We start from the raw sequence: 19,477 nt of genomic DNA, 5'->3' as shown, positions 1-19,477 counted from the left end.
AGGCTACATCCTGGGTCTCTAAGACCCACGGGGGATGTGTGTGGGTGTGTGCATGTGTATAAGTGTGTTCATGTGTGAGTGTATAAGAGGATCCATGTGTGAGGAGAATGAGTGTGCAAGCGTGTGAGAGGATGTGTGTGTGTGTACACATGTGTGTCTAGGGGGTCCCAGGCTCCCTTCCCTCCCGACTGAGTTCCTGGACTGGCTCTCTGGTGTGGATGAGTTTCTTTCCTCGCCAGGCAGGGATGGCCAGACGTGGCCCCATTTGACTTCTCTGGATGAGGCATCGGGCCCATCCCTCATTCCATGGCCTCCTCTCCTGGCTTTGAAAGAGTTCTGAGCACAATATTCCAGGCAGCTCCTCAAAAGCATAATGTTGAATCATAGTTCCAAGCAAAGAGGTGGTTTTTTTTTCTCTTTTTCCTGATACCCATGTGGTACCCGGGTACCCCTTGCTATGGCTGCTCCCCTGTCCGGCTCCCCCAGCAGGATATGAACAAGTTATGGTCTAGGCTGTGCCAGCAGAGGTCAGACTTCCTGGGGTCTCTAGGAGAGTGCCTTTCTGGCCACCTGGCCCCATATCCTGCTTGCCCAGGGCTGCCTTGGCCACCCTTCCATGGACTCTGGTCAAGTAGCAGGTAGAGGAGAACAGAGGGGCTAAGAGGGGGGGACTCGTGGGCCAGGTCTGTGTTTCAAATTCTTCCTGTTTGGTGACCTGGCAGACTACCCTTCTGAGCTTCCATTCCTACAGCAGCGACATGAAAATTCTCATCGTTCTTCCCTGGTCGATAGATAGCACGGATACAAGAGACTGCAAAGACAACACCTGTGGGTGCTCAGCCCAAGACAGCGGCCCTCTCTGGCCCTTAACTGTGCTGGTCTCTCAGTTTGCCAGTGAGGCCAGGTGGCCCCTGTCCGCTGTCTGAGGAAGGCACACCCCATTCTGGAAAGGTTTCTGGGCCCCAATGCTGAGGGTCTTTGCAGTCCTCTCTACACCCCAGAAAACCCTATAGTCCTAGAGATGTGAGCAAGTGGAACCCCTTTCCCTCTGTCTTCTGCATCCTCTTCCTTGATTAGGGCTCAGCAGAGACCTGAGTCCCCTCCTTCCCTCTTGTGCTGCGTTCTGATCTCTGGATGGTACAGGGCACAGGACAGGCATGTCTCTCCCCTACTTCCCTCTTCCTGGAAGTTTATTCTCTGGATAGGAGCCCCTGATTGATGCTCAACCTGAGTCTCTGTGAGAAACTGGATGGTGTGAGGACAGTGAGGGGTATTTAGGACCCCAAAAAGGGAACTGGACCCTCTCTGGCTAGGAGGGAGGGCTGTGCATGGTTATCAGCCACAGGATTCCCCAGGAACAGTTTAGAGAATCAGATGGAGAGCCTCTTATTGGAAGGGGTGGGATGAGGGCAGACTAAAGATCATAAGGGCAAATGGAGGGGAGAGGTGGGAAGGACCTTAAACATACATTTTAGCATTTGACATTTTTGAAGGACTCCTGTTGTAAGAGGACAAAAAGATGAGGATGGTGGGAACACAAGGTTAAGAGAATAATTCCATAAAATGAGCCCACTGTGCTGGCTGTCCACATGCTTTCTTTGCCAAAAAGCAATCTGCCTGCAGTCCAGCGTGGCCCAAGGGGACAGGATATGTCACATTCCTCAACAAATTGAGGCAGGGGGTGAAAGGCCTGACAATCAGTATAGATAATGAATGATGGGGGTGAGAAAATGAAGGCTGGTTATCAAAGAAAAGACCATGAGTTGCTAACAGCTAACACCTCTGGAATCAGGGCATGGAGATTCCCAACACAAGGGATTACTCCCTGTGCTGCTCCTTCCTGTCCTTAGGCATCTACATGGAGAAGAAAAGAGAAGGTGAGGGTTCTGGGGTCGATAAAAGAGCAAGACACACCCACTTTTGGGGGCACCTAGCTTTGAACCCCACTACTCTCCAGAATAGTTTCTATCTCTCTGTCTTTTTCTTAAATAAAACTTGCTTTCTATTCTTGCTTCTGCAGTGTTTCTTGGGTGTTTGATCTTTAAAACTGGGGAACGAGGACCTGTTCCTGATCTCCGAGACCCGTGTCACTATGGTGATTTTTATTTTAAATGCAAGCATTTTTAAAAGGTATGCTAGCCATCTCTTTGGGTTTGATGTTGTCTTGGTAAAGTCCAGGTATGTGTATTTGGGGGGGGGCTTAAGGCAATGCACAGCTGTAGGATACCTGGCATGAGCAAAGCCAGTGTGGCAGCCCAAGCTGGTGACACTCTGGGAGGCAGGATGAGCTCTTGGAAAGAATCCAGGACTGGTCACTCACACAAGGCTAAGCTTCACCTCTCAGGACACCTTCTCCCCAGCCTTCTCCAGTTGGACCCTTCCCCTCCAGATTGCTCCTACACCTCATTTCATCTCCTCCCACTTCTGGTTGCTCCTGGGTATCTCTTCCTCTGGTCCCCACTTTCTCAGATACCTAAAATCTATCACAGAACCACATGCTATCATCCTTCAGGGTTCTCTGTATCATAGTCCATTGTGCCATTTGCTGACTGATGATTCTTTTTCCCTCCTGTAGGGAAGCTTCATGAGAATAAGACCATGTCTATCCCCAGGGCCTAGCATGGGGGTGTATGAGGATGGCCTTTAACAAATATTTGTGGAACAAATGGATGAGTGACTTTATTTGCAGTATTGGGGACTGAACCCAGGGCTTTGTGCATGCTAGGCAAGGGCTCTACCACTGAGCCACAGACCTAACTGGATGAGTGACTTAATGGATTGATTTAATGTGTCTTTCTCTAGACTGGAAGCTATTGAAGGGAGGATCTCTGGGTGCCTCATTCAACATTCTAGAATCAGTAATGGTGGACTGAGCTGTATTTTGCTGTAGACACATTATTGAATCACTAGGTTCATGAAGTGGAGTGAATCAGCCCTGGCAGAGTAGGGTGAGAAGAGGAAGGACAGTCCCATTCTCCTGGAAAGTGGGCTCACAGCTCCATGGATCCTGAGCATCCCTGACAGAGTGGTAGCAGTAAGGACAGGCCACGCTGCACCAAGCATTCTACATGGACCCCCATTTCATCCTCTTAATGGACCCAGGAAGCAGATGTGGCAGTCATCTCCCTGTTACAGAATAGCAGGTCCTGAGAGTTAAATGAATCCTCAAGGCCACACAGGTAGGGCACAGTGACTCCATAGTGACAGAATGACTCCCTGAGTGCCAAGGCAGTCTAGACAGCAGATAAAGGAGTGGGGAAGGGATTTGATCATGGATTGACACAGAGGGTATGGCATGGGAAACTTGGACTTGCTGTCTTGTCAGATGGTGGTCTTTGGGAGTCAGTGTGCTGGGGTTCCAGCCCTGGCTCAGCTATTTTCTGTGTTATCAGTGGTTCTCCCTTTCCTGAGCCTCAGTCTCCTCATCTGTGTAATGGGACCATGTGAGCAACCACTTCTCAGTGCAAAGACGAAGGGTCACAGCACAGAAGGGAAGATACTGCACAGTAAGGAAGGGAATAAAGTGCTGGAGGCTGGGGAATAATATTGGTCAAATTATATTGTTACATTGTGTTTATGCACAAATATGTAACAACAAATCCCACCCTAGGTCCAACTATAAGGCACCAATAAAAAAATGTGGGGAAAAATAACATGCTGGGGAAAGGGAACAATGAGGACTCAAACCCCCAGGTCTAGTGGAAGTAGAATTGAAAACAAGTTCAACAAAGATCCAGGTTCAAATCCCCACAAGCAGTATGGGCATCTGAGGGTCAACTGCTGGATCCAAGACCATCCCTCAGAGCTCCTTGTTGATCTGTTCCCAGGAAGACTTGAGGCATGAAGGAACGTGGAAGGCGGCCCCAAGAAACAGAACCCATCCCTCTGATACCCAGGCCAGCACCCGGTCCCATCCACACAAGGCATCTATTTCATTGGTTTTATTATTACAAACACACCATGGCGGACACACTCAAGAAATACGGGCTTTACATCCTTTTCTACCTGGACAGGGCCACATAGAAGCGTCCAAGCCACATGTGGATGCAAGACACATTTGACAGAAACAGTTCAACTCATAGCTTATAATGACGCCATTTCTCCAGCTGTGCAAGAGCTTTACAAAACCACGCCAGAACTCCCCAGAGCGCTGCACTGCGTCATTCACGTTTTGTGAGCTCCACAATGCTGCAGCCTGGAAGAGATTCCAGGCACTTGGCATTGGCAGGACATTCCACGTTTGGGGTAAGTCCTTTCTGGAAGTGAATGTCAAGTAATGACATCCAGATCTCTACCCTCAGTAGGCTAACAACCATGTGTAGGGGGAACAAAAAGTAAAAAGTACATATTTTCCCATCCCCCCACCCCAACCACCCAAGGCTCAGATCCCATTATGGTGCAGCCCAGGTGTATTGAAGTGTGATATTTGGTTTCAAAAACATTCAAATTGTCTCTTTGGCAAACTGAGAGAAATTGGCGGGAAGCTGGGAGGTGCATTCCTCCTGTGCTCCTTCGTGCTAATGCTTCATCCTTTCCAATAACCTCTGGTAGACAGGGGCTGTAAAAGAGGTTTGAAAAGTTAAAAAGATGCAGACTTTCCCTTGTTCATTTGGGGGCACTGTCAGAATCTTCTGGAAAGGGCCAAATGGCCTTCCGCCATGCTTTCTAGCACATAGCAGGTGCTTTTTGGTTTGTGAAACTTTATATCTTATTCAATGTCTGATGTGCTGGGATTTTCTACATCTATCTGCTTGGAACCACATCCTTACCATGGGCTCCTGCCAAGTCCCTATGCAATACTCCCAGGGTCCCAAAGCCAAAGCTCACAGCAACCCTAAAAGACTGTTATGATCTTCATCTTACAGAAAAGGAGAGGGCTTTCTGGGTCTGACCTCAATTCACCTCTCTGGTCTGAGCTCAAAGGTCAGCTTACTCTACTGCACCATGATGTTCTTATGTACATACAGTAGATGGCAGGCTTGGTCCTGATGGGGGTATGGCCCAGATAGAAATGCAAGGACTACAAATCCAGACCAGACTTACCTAGTCGCACAGACCTCTGGGAAGCCTGAAAGAGAACACAAGGTGTCAAGTTTTCTAGTGAAAATTATACCTGCACCTACTTATGGAGTGGTTTGGCCCATCACCATGCCTACTCAGAAAACATGCTGCAACGAGGAAGAGGAGAGGGAAGGTAGAACTGATGGGCCCCTGGAAGCCCCTCAGTAGGCCTCAGTGGTCCTTGTCTGTATAAGTCCCTTTCAAGTGGGGTCTTAAGTAGACATTCATGGGAGATCCCCAAGCCAGGCATTTCCATCGAGATCACAGCCTGGAGTTGGGGGACTGGTACTACTCCAGGTGGCTCCCAGGAGTGGGAGTTCAGCTCTAGAACCCTTCTTGAGGGCACTAAGGAAACACCTCTTTTCAAAAGTGAAGTGATGTGGTAGAGCTCCAGGCCTCTGGGTTCAGGCCTGCACTCCTAGCCTCTTCTCTTGAAATGTAAACCTTCTGTTTAGTGCTTCAGGTTCCCACAGGCTCCACCTGACCCAAAACAGCAAGGAGATTGTGTCCTGGGCCAGTTGGTGAGCAGTTGGAAAGGAAGCTCAGAAAGAGAGGTTCTGAGAAGGAGGCAGGGCTGAGGCCAGGGAAGGAGGCCCCCCCACCCACCCACATAACTGGCTCGGTAGCCCTTACCCAGGATCCACACACTGCCAGAGAGCCCCAACATCACCCAGAATGGGTATCCTATGGAAAATGGAAGAGCAACTCAGTGGCCCAGGCTCAGGGCAGGCCAGGCCACCCTAAGGTGACCTCAGTATGGGCTGGCATTGTTGGCCAGATGGACTCCAGAGTTTTTCTCACTAACAGTGGCTTCCTGGTGAACTGGGGTTCAGAGGCCCCTTTGTGGGCTAAAGTTCACAAAGGAAGCAGGAGCTACCTGGGTACTTTCTATGGATTCCACATCATCCAGGGCAGAGGATATCCCAGTGGATGTGGGGAGATATTTCCTAAAAGCTCTGGGAAAGTGGACAAGGAAGTCAGGATCTGGAAAGACCCTTCATGGACCCAAACAGGGGCCCCAAGGCTGTTCCAGAGAGGCATGAACCTAATAGGCTTCTTACCCTGGAAAATGCGGATGCCTGTTTGAAGATTTCCAGGGCAGAGTCTGCAAGCTCATCCCCTCGTTCCTGAGGTCTGTTGGCTGGAGAAAGAAAAAGCAGCTTTGGTACGCTTAGCCTGGCGTCACTAACAGCCATGAGTGACAGGCACTATTGGGCTTTCTGACTCATGTTTCCAAACAAAATTTTCCCCTATAACTTTTCATAACTCATTGTGGAATTTGGCCCCTGGGGGAAGAGAGAGCAGAGAAAGCTAACATGCACAAGTGAGGAGGGACAGGACTGAAGTCCAGTTGCCCTGGGGGTAAAGAGGCACTGAAGATGAGCCCTGGGAACCCTGCAGCCCACAGTTGCATGCATCACACAACTGGACCTTGTCTAAGAGGGGCTAAGACAGTGGGCAATTCAGCAAGAAGACATGTATCCACAAGTTCCTTAGTCTAGTGCATTCAAAACCACAGTTCCCAACTCACTTTTTAGACAGCCACAAGGAGCCCATTCATGTAGCCATGGTGGGAATGTCACAATTTCAGGTTACCTTTGTTTAGAACATTTTTCTTCTGTCACATGGAGAGAAGGAGCCGCTGCAGAGTCAGCAGCGATGCTATATGTTAGGGACTTACCTGGAGGCTGCAGAATGGTGGTGATGACATGGACCACGCCATTTGTAGCCATGATGTCGGCTTCCGCAACAGGTTCCTTATTGACATTCACTACATTGTTTTTCTAAAGGAAAAAGAGACAACAATAATAAAACAGAACAGAATCTTCTTTCTTTTTCTTTTTTTTTTTTTTGGTATAGGGGATTGAACTTGGGGGTGCTTAACCACTGAGCCACATCCTCAGCCCTATTTTGTAATTTATTTAGAGACAGGGTCACACAGAGTTGCTTAGTGACTCACCCTTGCTGAGGCTGGCTTTGAATTCACAAACGTCCTGTCTCAGCCTCCCAAGCTGCTGGGATTACAGATGTGTGCCACCGCACCCAGCCCAGAACATAATTCTTCTATTCATTCACTAAGCATTTACTGAACACATACCTGTGCCAGGCCCTCTGTTAAGTACTGGGGATACTCTGGTAAGTGACACAGTCCCCACCCTCTGCTGACCTTCAACCCCTGTCGTGGATTTGGCACACTGTGATTTATAAAATTCTCCTTTGTGTTATCCACTTAGTCCTCAAAAAACTTAGTTTTGTTTTTGTTTATCTTTGTGTCACTGGGGAGATGAACCCAGGGGCACTCTTCCACTGAGCTACATCTCCAGTTTTCTCTTCTTTTAAATTTTTTCTCAGGCTGGCTTTGAGCTTTCAATCCTCCTGCCTCAGCCTTCAAGTTGCTGGAATTCCAGGGGCATACCACCACACCCAGAGGGAGGTATTGTTGTCTCACTTATTGAAACTGAGTCTCAGGAGAGGTAAACTACATCTTTTAGGCCATGTAGGCGAGATAGCTGGGCACAGAAGCCAGGCCTTTAATTCTGGGCCAAAGGCCTGCCTTCCCCCTTCTTCCTCCCTTCCTCCCTTCCTTTCTTCCTTCCTTCCTAGGAGGCCCACTCAGGGAACATCTATCTCAGGCCTTCCTGAACCCATGCTCCTGTGACAGACAAGACCCAACACCTGAAACTAGGTGTTCTGGCTTGACTTGCAGGAGTCATACAAGTCACTCCCTATGTGTCTTCCCAGCTTCTAGGAAAAACTGGTAGTCAAGGGATGCCGAAGGCCAGGAGAGAGGATCGGGGGCCGTAGCCAGCCACACACAGAGTGATCCTTCCATGGAGAGGTCAGCAGCCTCTGCCAATGCAGCCGCTGGGCTGGGCTGGGCTGGCTATCAGCTCTCTCTCCAAGGCAGAATGGTATCAAAAACATGCAGAGCAAGAGAAGGTTCACGGAGCTGGCATCGGAACTGAAAAGTCCCTTGTAACAATCTGGTTCATGATGCAGCTCATGTTGGGGGCCAGCATAAGGAGGAGACAGATTTATCTCTTAAGACATATAGGTAATTCCCCACCATCTCCCCAAAGGGCCTCTTCAGATGCTTTATTCCCTTGTAAATCTGGAAGTTCTTACTCATGTCTAACTACATTCTCACTTCATTTCCCTGAGGACGCTCTTCTCTTTTTCTCTCGTTCTTGGGACAAACAACATTCAGAGACTCAGGATGCATCTTAAAGAAAGTATGTGTCACAGGCCATCCTGGGTGAGATGTGCCTTGGAACCTTGGAGGCCACAGCCAGCCTTTTGACTTGCTGGCACACTCACCGAGCTGACTTCCAGTTTGTCTCCTTGGAGAGACTTCAGCCGCACCAAGGCCCCAATGCCTCCGCTAACCAGGATTTCATCACCTACGTGGTATTTCAGGATGTTGGCAAGTTCCTTGGCATTTCCTGCAGGTCAGTGGGAAAAGGAGACAGAGTGAATCCCAAGGTTGGAAACTGCCTGGAGAGGTCAAGGACCCAGATGAGAAGATGCAAGCGGTCATCCCTGAGATGGAGAACTTTCTGCCCTCGTAATAAGCACTCATTGAGCACTCAGTGTGTGCTCATTCCTGTGACCTGCTGTCTGCCTAACAGTCAGTGGACACAAGCACATATCTATCATCATGAATCTGCCCCTGCAGACCCAGGGCTGCTGGGTTAAGCTCAGGCTCTCTCTGATGCTGAGCTCCCTAGCTGCTGAGAAGGAGTTAATCCATACTCCTCTGCGAGTATGACTCATGTTTCCATGAACTAAATATTTGCTTGGAAAGCCAGGGACCTTTCCAGCACTGGCATCTGGGACGATTCATCAGTGTGGCTCCTGATGTTTACAACACAGTAGTGAAATATTTACACATTCTGCCCTCAAATGCATACTGTGCTTGAGACGGCTGTTTCCTGAAGGGAGATTTTTTTAAAAGAGTCAACAGCTGCACTCTGGAGGCGCCAGGGAGCCCACGAGGTCAGGGCCAAGGGGGTATTCCCTCTGCCGCATCCCTCCTCGGCACGTCTCCACATTCCTTCCAGCCCACATCAATTTCTCCACCAACTGGGGAGGCATCTGATGGCTCATAAAGGTGAACAGGCCTTTCCCAAATTAAGTGTGGGAGGCAGTTTCTAAAACCGCCAGCTGCCCTCTCAACTCTGAAACTCCTGTTTCCAGTCAATGGCTGATTCTCCCAGGGCTCATGGGCAGCTATTCCCATCATCCTGAAACTGAGAACAGAGGAAGTTTTAAAGCCTTTTTTCCTGGTGGTACTGGGAATTAAACCCAGATGCATTCTACCTCTGTGCTACATTCCTAGCCTTTTTTTATTTTGAGACAGGGTGCTGCTAAGTTGCCCAGGCTAGCCTCGAACCTGCGATCCTCTTGCCTTGGCCTCACGAGCCATTGGGACTACAGGTGAGTCCTATCTCACCTAACTAGCTTTAAAGCATCTTGTAGACTTTACTTGGACAAATCTACATTAGTGCCAGGGGATGGAGTCATCTGCAGCTGCCACTGATGAGTTCCCCCTTCCACAAAATACTGTCGGGAGATGCAGAGCTAGGAGAACACCCCCCACCCCACCCCGTGCTGATGCCAGGGGCCTCCTTCTTTCCAGAAAGAGCTGGACTACACTCCATCTCCCAGGTCTGCCCATTTAGCCTGCCTGGGGTGGAGGTGAGGGGGCCGTGTTTGGGGAAGCTTTTTCTTGGCCCCTCCTCCACTCCCATACAATTGAAAATGAGAGGGAAGCCCAGCAGGCCTGGGCCACCTAGGGAATATTCCATTCTTGCCTGGCTGAGGGAGGATGGAAAGTTTATGTTGTGCATGAACTTCTCCCCTCTTCTCAGGAACATACGTCAGCCTTGGGGACACAGACATTCATTTAGCAATAAAGAAAATTAAACAGGACACAAATTTAGCCCAGAGCTGGCTGTAACCCGAGCCTTCTATGCTCCTGCAGGAAGGGAGGTGTAAACAATGTGTGTCTAGAGGTTTGGCTGAGGTCCTTCCTTGTCCTCATCCTCCTCCTCAGGCTCACCTTTCTGTGATGGTGGCCCTGCCTTTCAAGGGCATGCAACTCAGCAAAATGCCAAAGCCCTCCGTCACCACGGCTCTTGATTCATGATGTGCACCTAGCACTGCTCGCAGCACCCCACAGAATCCCCACAACACATCCAGTGAGGAAACTGGCTACCCTCATTTTTGTAATGGGAATACTGAGGCTCAGAGAGGTTAAGCAATTTGCTAGAGGTCACTCACCTGGTAAATGTCTGAGCCAGGATTTGAACCTGTTTTCAGGTAATCCAGAAGCCCAGACTTGTTACTGCTAGATTGCCTCCCGCACATCCTCAAAGACATTTCTCAAGGCTGTGACTACCTTCTTGGGAAAGCTTTTATCCCGAGGGACATTTAACACAAGTAACACAAGTAAATGGTCCCGTTATTGCTCTTCTCACAGGTCCCCAGTGGAAAACACACCCCTGTGACTGAGCTTGTTGCCATCCACACTCAATTTCTGTCTACCTGTCTCTGCCTAGTTTGGTGCCCCAGGAAGCTGATTCTATGAATGACAACATCCTGGCTCCCTCCTCCTCCTGTGATTGGCTAATGGAGGCCCAGCAGGCAACTGGGAGGAGAGGGAGCTAGGGCACTGAGCGGCCTCCCTTGCTATAAGTCCTGATAGTGGCTATGAATGGCTCTGCTGTTCTCAGCCCAAGGTGCAAGGTCTCTCTGGTTCTGCCCTCATTCCCCACCCCAGGCCGGGGTGGTGGTGGTGGTAAAGGCTTCCTTCTGTCACCAGCCCTGGATGGCATCATCCTTTGCTAGTTCCCTAAGCCCTGCCCTTTCTCCAAATGGGCTCATCACTAAATTCCTTTGAGTCAACGCCTTTATAACACACCTACAGTTTCCTTCCAGGGCCCTGGATTGTTACTTTAGAAAAGTGGAAACATGGAGTTAAGTTGGTTTTTACCCAAGAGTTTGTTCAGTTCTTCTGGTGGCATGGCTTGGAAGGCTTCATTTGTAGGAGCAAAAACTGTGTAAACCCCTTCCCGGTTGAGAGTCTCTGTCAGCCCTGCAGACTGGATGGCAGCTACCAGCATGCTGTGGATACACGCAAAGGAAATGTCACCCACCTGTGAGGGATGAGTTGGGAGGTTTTCTCCAAATACCTCACTACTGGGGATAGTAGAGTCCATACAACCAGAATGCACGCACCTTACTGTTTTTGACACCTTACTGGATTTGACATGCTGTCTATGCAAGAAAAGGAAACTGGTTCATTCTGCATCTTCTCTCCACCCAGTATTAATGTCATGCTTGGTTAAATGGGCAGAGCTCAGGGACCAGAGAGGGAAGGAGGGAGAAGACAGGTGGGAGACATGGTTGACCCAGGGATTGACTGAGCCACTGGGGACTAGGTATGTGATTGTGGGAAGGGAAGAGGGATGTGTCTTCCAGATCCTGATACAGACAGCTGAGAAACTCAACATGACAATACCCAGTGGTGAATAAGCAAGTCAGAAATGGAGAGGGCACTGGGGACATTGGTTGCCAATAAGTAGATACTGCACAGAGAGGCAAAGACTTGTCTCCCCCTCAGAGTCCTGTGCTGTCTGTACTTACGGATTTTGCAATGAGAAAGCAAAGTTTTTCTTGTGCTTTAGTAATAAAAACATAGTCCTCTGTCCACTTCCCTTGATTATAGGGATTATAATCCCCAGAGTAACCTTTCTTTTAAACTTAAGATTCCAAGGGAAAGGACCCTTATCCTTTCCCTACCCCAAGTCTGGATGGTCACACCAGTATACCACTACTGTTAGCTGAAGCTCTGGGGAAGTTGAGGTACAGTGTCCTGCCCTGGCACAACCACTTGGCAAAAGTCCCACCCTGGGATGAGACTGGTTACCTAAAGCGACTGTCACCCTTCAGGATGTCCATGACGGTCCCCATGGGAGGGGTCAGCATCCGGTCCATGGTGAACAGGGACCCATACCGCCCCCTTTTGTCGTGGGCAGCAATGCAGCTGTTCTCGATGCACAGGCTCTGCAGAGAAAGACAGGGCTGGTCATCCTCCCAGGGCCTCCCGTCTGTTCAGGGTCTGTGCTGATGGCATCATCCCAAAGGTCAGAAAAGGTGGGATAAAATGACATATTTTCTCCAGGAAAGAAAACAATACCAAACAGTCTTCCTCAAGGAAAGAAAGAGCACAGAGGTCCCAGGAAAGTCACCCAGGGGACCCATAATGAGAATATTAGTTACACTTGAGGAACATGGACCATGATCAAATAAATAGAAGGAGGCCATGAGCTTGTTTATTTAACAGATGACAACCATCTTTAGTTAAATGGTGCTGGTTGGTCCCAGGCAGGAGCAATGTTTTGCCTTTTGATATCCCAGGGTAGTTGTGGGGTTTGAAGACAAATAAGAGACCAAGGAGGGCTGTTCAGGGGGCTTCTCTTCACATAAGTAGAAAGACTCAAAACCTTCATCCTTCCTCCCACATGTCCATCCCTCTGAGTTCCAGGTGGTCTTACTGTTTAACAATCCGGGTCAGACAGGTGTGTGGCTTATTCTCTGAGACCTTCAGAAAAAGAGGTTCTAATCTTTCTCCAGGAGCTCACTTACTATCCTATACTCTGCAGAAATCACTTCTTTCCTTACTAGAAACCAGTTCTTATGCCAACTCCTGCTTATAGAGGACATTGTAAAAACATGAATACAACTTCCATTTCTTAGAATTGAGCCAAAGGAGGATGATTTAGGACCCAGAACTTACATTACGATAGACAAAAACTCTCAGTTTCTTGCCACCCAGCGTGTCCAGGGTCTGACCATGGTACAAATACTTGGAGGCCACTTGGTCTTTAACTATGTGGTTCAGAAGCAAACTCCTCGTTTGGGCATCAAGGCGAGGGGTTCCATCTATAAGAGAAGGTGGGGTTACATCCAGAGAGCCAGGCTCCTTAGAGGACCAGAAGGATGAGAGACAAATGTGGTGAAAAGCTGATCACTCTTTTGAGTTTGGAAATGGAGATTGAGAAATCAAGCACGGCTGCCAATATTCCTTAATATCTGGCATCTTCCTCAAAGAAAAAAAAAAAGCGCAGATAATGGAAGGTGTTTGGAGTCTTGCCCTAAGTGGAAAAGAAAGGCATGCATACAACTTGTTCCCCTTCTCTGCCTTCCCCATGGCTGCAGCTCAGCACTACCTTCATGCTGACCACCCACCTATGCATTGGCATTGGCCTTACAGACAACAAGGCAAGGGAACGTGCTGCTCTCCTGGCAGAGGTAAAATCTGGACTTCTGAGAAACAGATCCCCAAATGCACCCTCAGCCTGGCCAAATGCAGAGCGAGTCTGAAGTTTCTGATGAAGCCACATCTGTTTTCGATGGAGCTGGGTGGAAGGTCTAATGGGTCCTGCAAAGCAGGAGAGTGTCCTGGAGGTGACAAGTGTGTGTGTGTGGCTGCCCCCAAAGATGGCCCAACTGGGGCACTTTCCCCATGTTACCTTTGAATACAGAATTCAGGGGGGCCAGGAGGGTCACCCGTTCATTTCCGGAGAGATGTGTACCGAGGCCTGCTTGTCTGAAAAGGTCAACGGCTGTGGAAACGTCAGACTCCGCAGCCAATTCAAACAGCGTCTTGGCTACGGGAAGGAGAGAGTGGGTTCAAAAGTTAATAGTGCTGTTTGCACTTGGCATCCGTCCACCCCAGAGTGTGACATGTATCAGCAGGAATGTCATCTCATGAATCAACAATCCTCTAAACACTGCAGGGCCCAGTGGGTTTGTGTCACCAGAAAACTTAACCTAGGGGAAAATAGGTGAGCTTCAGTTGGGCACAGGGCAGAGGCTGCCTCAGGTGGCTTCATCAGGGCTTCTCTGAGGCTAGGCAGGCCACATTGCCTGTGTGGTGGCTTCTGAAGAGTACACAAGGGTCATGACCTCTCCTATAGATGGAGTTTTGTCTATAACTGTGAGATTCCTTCACCCACTAAATAGGACAAAGGCAGTGACCCTGGGGTAGCTTGAGCACTATTGATGAAGCAAATGCTCTGAGGTCAGCAAATGGTCCTCTGTGTCCAACCACAGTAGGCAGATCTTCTGAAACGATTCCAGGATTGTGTCTCTCCTTCCCCATGTACTTTCTCAATAGGTCCCCACTGCCTCCCAGGTAACATCAAGACCCCCATACCTGAAGCGAAGTCTCCTTATAATCTGGCCCCAACCCACCAGTTTCCAGGTGACTGTAAGACTACAAGTTACGTACAGGCAAGGAAGAGGCCCAAAGGATCCCTGAATCCCTCAAGCCCACCTCCAGGGACAGCAGGGGTGGTAAACCTGGCAGAATCAAGAGCCCTGGAGGCCTGGCTTACCTGAATCTGGGATAAGCAGCTCATCTATGAAGTGGATCACACCATTGGTGGCCAGGATGTCTTTGTTGGAGATGATGGCCTTCCCATTGATGGTGAGCATGTCCCCGCTGCAGCCTACCTCCAATGTGGTGCCCCCCAGAGTCTCCATGGACACCCCCGCAATAATAGCCTCTGCACACATGGCTGACTTCAAGATATGGTTGTTCAGCAGGTCTGGGTGCAGAAGAGGACACAGGTCAAGAAAGAGCCTGCTCTAACCCGACTTCAGGGCCAGCTGGCAGTCTGCCCATGGCTGTGAGCATTCTACACTTTTGGATAAGGACCTTCAGATAAGAGTAGAGTGACACAGGGCCCAGATTCTTTCTCCTCCTGCTGGCTACCCTCTAAACTCTATCTGGGGCTCTGGAGTTAGACTGCCTGAGTTTGAATCCCATTGCCACGGGCTAGTTGTGGGACCCTGGGCGAGCCATTTAGCCTCCTTGGGTCTCATCTTCCTCATCAGTCAAGTGAAGTCAAGAAAAGCATTTGTCTCCTAGGCTACTAAAAGGCTGCCATGCAATCTGAAGCCTAAGAACAGAGGAGATTGTTAAACAACGTTCCCATTATCTTGAGAGCACTCGAATTCAGGGTGGATTCTCTATCAGGATCCGAACTTCAGGGGAAAAAGAAAAACTCAAGTGAGACTATCATGGGATTTTAAAAACTACTAACCTTTATAAAAATACAATATATGGCAGGAAAAGATGAAAACTGCAGCAAAGGACAGTTTTTATACAATTCATTTGTCTGGGTTTTTTGTTTATTTTACCCAAGAGTCTACTACTAGCTGCCAGGATCTGTCTTAGAGGTGTGCATGGGGAAGAGTAAGACATGGCCTTGGCCATCCCATTTGCCACACCTGCAATTAATAAATATCATTGTTTATTCACTTGTCCAGGTGCTACATTAGGGGCAGGGAAAGAATTGGGTTCCCAAGAAGTGCTCCTAAGCCCATCATGGCTCTTGCTGGCATTCATGACCTGTAAACAGAGGTGGCTATAAGGGTGGTCAAGGAGGTCACACCTTCCCCCCCCCAGGCCAAACAGGTTCCTGGGCTGCTGCTCTCCAAGATCGCCAAGGCCCTCTGTCTTACAGTCTCACCACAGAGTCTCAAGCTGTCCCTCAGCGTGGGAACCAAAACTGCACTGTCATGGAGAAGAGGAAGCTCTGAGGCCCTGTAGAGGCTTTGGGCTGCTGGAAACGGACTTTGAAAGCCAGTGCTGACCCGATTCAGCCAGAGGGGAAGAGAAAGGACAGCAAGACCCCATGGGAATGAGGCCTTTGGGGACCTTGCATCTCAGACAAGGAAATTGAAGCTCTGGGGTGGGGTAGGGGTGAACTTCTAAGGGCCAGGAGTAGTAGTCAAGCTTCAAATGGGACATGCCAGCCCAGGGTTGCTTCTCACCTATCAGTCAACCTATGTAGTAAGAGCAGGAGACCACTGATGGTAGGCCCATGGCCCTGTTCCTTCAACTCTGCAGCTACAGCAACAGAGAGCCCTTTCTTTGAGAAAACCAGTTTCCAAGCAGAAAACACCAGATATGCAAAACGCACAAATTAGCAGTCATTTTTTCTTCTACTTTACAGTAAGGAGTTCTGATATTTATGAAGATATAATAATGCTCTGTACAAAAGATGTTTTAATGGGTACTATAGCTCTATTCTGGACCATTTCCTGAAGACCCAGGTGTTAAAGGCTTGGTCCCTAGGATGGCATTATTGGGAGGTGGTAGAAATTTTAAGAGGTGGGGCCTAGTGGGAGGTCTTTAGGTCATTGGGGGGTGGGCCCTCAAAGAGGATTGTGGGAACCTGGTCCCTCTCACTCTGTCTTTTTTCAGGTGAATGGCCCCAGAGTCATAGGCCCAAAAGCAATAGGGCCAATTGACCACAGATAGAAATTTACAAAACTAAGCCCAAAGGAACCTTTTTTCTTTATGAGTTGATTATCTCAGGTATGTTATAGTGATGGAAAGCTGACTAACACAATGGGGGACATAGTTCTCAATGGGAAGCAAACCATCTTGAGATGCCTGTAAGTCTCCTCTCGTTCAGGAAGACTTCAAGACCCCTGAACCTGTGTAGGCCCCATCCCAGCTTCATTCCCACAATGTGTTGAATATCTCTGTCATTGAACGCATCAGATCAGATCCCAACAATATGTTTTGAAGCCTGCCACTAGGCTTTAATGTCCTTGATGGCAAAGACTGGGCTGTATTCACTTTTGTGACTCCAGGATCCAGCACCGTACAGGCATCTAGAGGCATCCTAATCCTCTGGACATACCACAGATCCCATCTGTGCTTTCAGAAATGTGCTCTTTCCTATCCATGCCCAGCCAGGAGGAGAACATTTTAAATTTATAGTGTGTCTGAAATGCATGAGGCATGTATTGTAAAGGTAGGTTTAAATAGATTCAAAAGAAATGAAGTCATCCCTAGATTTTATGTTTGGGAGGAATTGTGTGGTTGGGGTGCACAGGAGACTTGGGGCCTACTTTCTTTTCCAGGGCATTTGGGACTGATCAGGAAGCTTACTGCTCATGACCCTTAAAAAGTACAGAGTTGAGCCAGGTGCAGTGGTGCACACCTGTAATCCCAGTGGCTCAGGAGGCTGAGGCAGGAGGATTAGCAAAAGTGAGGCATTAAGCAACTTAGTGAGACCCAGTCTCTAAATAAAATACAAAATAGGGCTGGTGATGTGGCTAAGTGGTTGAATGTCCCTGAGTTCAAGCCCTGGTACCAAGAAAGAAAAAAAAAGTACAGAGTTGAGGACTATGGTTATGGCTCAGTGGTGGAGTGCTTGCCTAGCACATGTGAGGCACTGGGTTTGATGCTCAGCATCATATAAAAAAACAAATAAAATAAAGTTATTGTGACCATTTACAAACACACACACACACACACACACATATACAAAAGAAGTACAGAGCTGAAAGGGATCTGGTGGGGGAATGCTTGCTCCTTCCCTCCCCTTGGCATTAGTTGATGCCCACCTAACTTAGCAGCTCACCAAGGAAAGGATAGAACCAGCAATGAAGAGTTAATATAAGAAATAGGGTTTTTGTTGTCGTTGTTTTGTTTTGGGGTATCAGGATTAAACTCAGGGGCACTTGACCACTGAGCCATATCCCAGCCCTATTTTGTATTTTATTCAGGCTGGCTTTGAACTGGGGATCCTCCAGCCTCAGCCTCCCAAACTGCTGGGATTACAGGCACCCAGCAAGAACTAGGTTTTAACTGTAGCTTACCCATGACTAGACAGAGGCAGATTTCCAGGGTCAGCATGGTGATTCTATTTTCAGGATGCCATTACCTGCTACCCCATCCCACATCTCCAAACTGCCTATCCACCGGGCAGCCCTGCTCTGGTCTTGGCCACATGAGTCTTTTGCTGTGACTGGCCAGGGTCAGCTGTGACTTCCAGCTCTGCCTACTTCCCCAGCTCTCCACAAATGCTGTGGGGTTCTAGGCTCACCCCTTAAAGCCAGGGAGGGGGCTCTCTGGCTTCTGCAGAGACACGGCTAGACAGAAACAACACAAGCCATGGCTGTGGTGGTCATTCTGAAAGACCTCATGACAGGCAGTGTTCCTGTCTTGAAGTAGAGCAGGTCTTGGGCTCAGTCTGGCTGCTCAGCAGTTGCTGGAGCTAATGATGCTCACCTCTCAGAGCCTCAGGGTCACCCAGGATTCGGTTCAGGGTCTCAGCAGGGATCTTCTCAAAGGCCTCATTGGTTGGAGCCAGGAGAGTGAACTGGCCGTCACCCTCAAGCACAGTGTTGAGCCCTGATGCGGCTACAGCAGCCTGGGAGAAAGAGAGAAGATGACGTACTTTTTGGAGCTCTGGGCTCTTCCCAGCAGGTGAACACACAGACTTGCTAGTTCTCTGTTGGGAGCTGGAGACTTTTATAGAAGCCCAAGGTGAAGAGAGAAGCTGATCTGGATATGGTGGCATACACCTATAATCTCAGGGACTCAGGAGGATGAGGCAGGAGGATCATAAGTTTAAGGCCAGCCTCAACAAATTAGCAAGACCCTCAGCAACTTAGGGAGACCCTGTCTCAAAATAAATTAAAAAGGTAGTTCTGTGGTAAAGCACCCCTGAGTTCAATCCCTAGTGCAAAAAAAAAAAAAAATGGAGAAAAGAGGTGCTGGACCAAACCAGGCCTCCATGGGGGTCCTGGCTTGACCCCAACCATAGGGCCATCTTTCAGGTACTACTGTACATCTTCCTTCCCACCTCCAGGTTGTTCCCTCAGCCCTTCCCTCTTTCTTTGCTTCTTTGACTTTTATTCCTTCTTCAGGTCTTGTCTGAAATACCCTTTCTTTGAGAGGTCAACGTGGCATTCCTCCCAGCCCGCAAGCCCCCAGACAAAAGTTTATCTGCCTGGTACTGACGTTCTCATCGCCTGTTGCCCTTCTCCCAACGGTAATCCCATAGTTATTGGTAATTACTTCTGTGAGCTCCAGGAGCATAAGGATCACATGACCCATTCTTTACACCATAGCCAAAATGGCTCCTAAAAGCCTGAGGGCATCCTGTCCCTCTCAGGATGGAGCCAGCCTCCTGTCCCCTCTGCGGGGTCTGGCCTGGCCTCGCTGCATCCTCTTGCTTCCGTTGGGGTGTCACTCTGGCTCTTGTGCCTCTGCTTTGCTGTGCCTGCTTGGAGCTCTGCTCTTGCCTTCCCTCCACTGGCCGTGCTCTTGCCTAGTGTTTTGTAGAACAGGCCCATTATGGTCCTTCAGGCTTCCACTCTGGTCATCTCTTCCAAAGAGGCCTGCCCTAGGCCTCCTGATATTCTGCCCACCACCGACTTGCTGACCTCACCCCCTGTTCAGTCTGTGGCTGCCTTGTTTGCTCGTGTGGACTGGTTAACACAACAGAGAATATGAGCAACCCCAAGGACAGTCCACTCTATACCCCAGCACATAGAACAATACCCGGAAAGTAGGAGGTGCTTAGTAAGCATGTTAGAA

The 19,477-nt window shown here is 49.0% G+C and overlaps 1 protein-coding gene across 1 annotated transcript in view; it reads right to left on the bottom strand.

Annotated features, from left to right (window-relative positions):
- Nucleotides 1-3,926: 3,926 nt before the first annotated feature.
- Nucleotides 3,927-19,477, bottom strand: part of Tgfbi (transforming growth factor beta induced) — a 33,649-nt gene continuing 18,098 nt past the window's right edge. Inside the window, exons 7-17 of the mRNA XM_046468051.2 lie at nt 18,164-18,305; nt 14,466-14,678; nt 13,599-13,736; nt 12,863-13,008; nt 11,993-12,129; nt 11,057-11,187; nt 8,380-8,504; nt 6,743-6,845; nt 6,123-6,202; nt 5,044-5,068; nt 3,927-4,558 (exon numbers count right to left, since the gene is read on the bottom strand). Of these exons, the coding sequence (XP_046324007.1) occupies nt 4,518-4,558; nt 5,044-5,068; nt 6,123-6,202; nt 6,743-6,845; nt 8,380-8,504; nt 11,057-11,187; nt 11,993-12,129; nt 12,863-13,008; nt 13,599-13,736; nt 14,466-14,678; nt 18,164-18,305 (1,281 nt within the window). The 3' untranslated portion in view covers nt 3,927-4,517. The remainder of the gene's footprint in view (nt 4,559-5,043; nt 5,069-6,122; nt 6,203-6,742; nt 6,846-8,379; nt 8,505-11,056; nt 11,188-11,992; nt 12,130-12,862; nt 13,009-13,598; nt 13,737-14,465; nt 14,679-18,163; nt 18,306-19,477) is intronic.

Source organism: Marmota monax, unplaced genomic scaffold, assembly GCF_021218885.2.
Source record: "Marmota monax isolate L192 unplaced genomic scaffold, Marmota_monax_Labrador192_F-V1.1 WCK01_AAM20220418_F8-fsc00196, whole genome shotgun sequence".
Classification (NCBI taxonomy): Eukaryota; Metazoa; Chordata; class Mammalia; order Rodentia; family Sciuridae; genus Marmota; species Marmota monax.
This window is presented reverse-complemented; position numbering and strand designations above follow the sequence as displayed.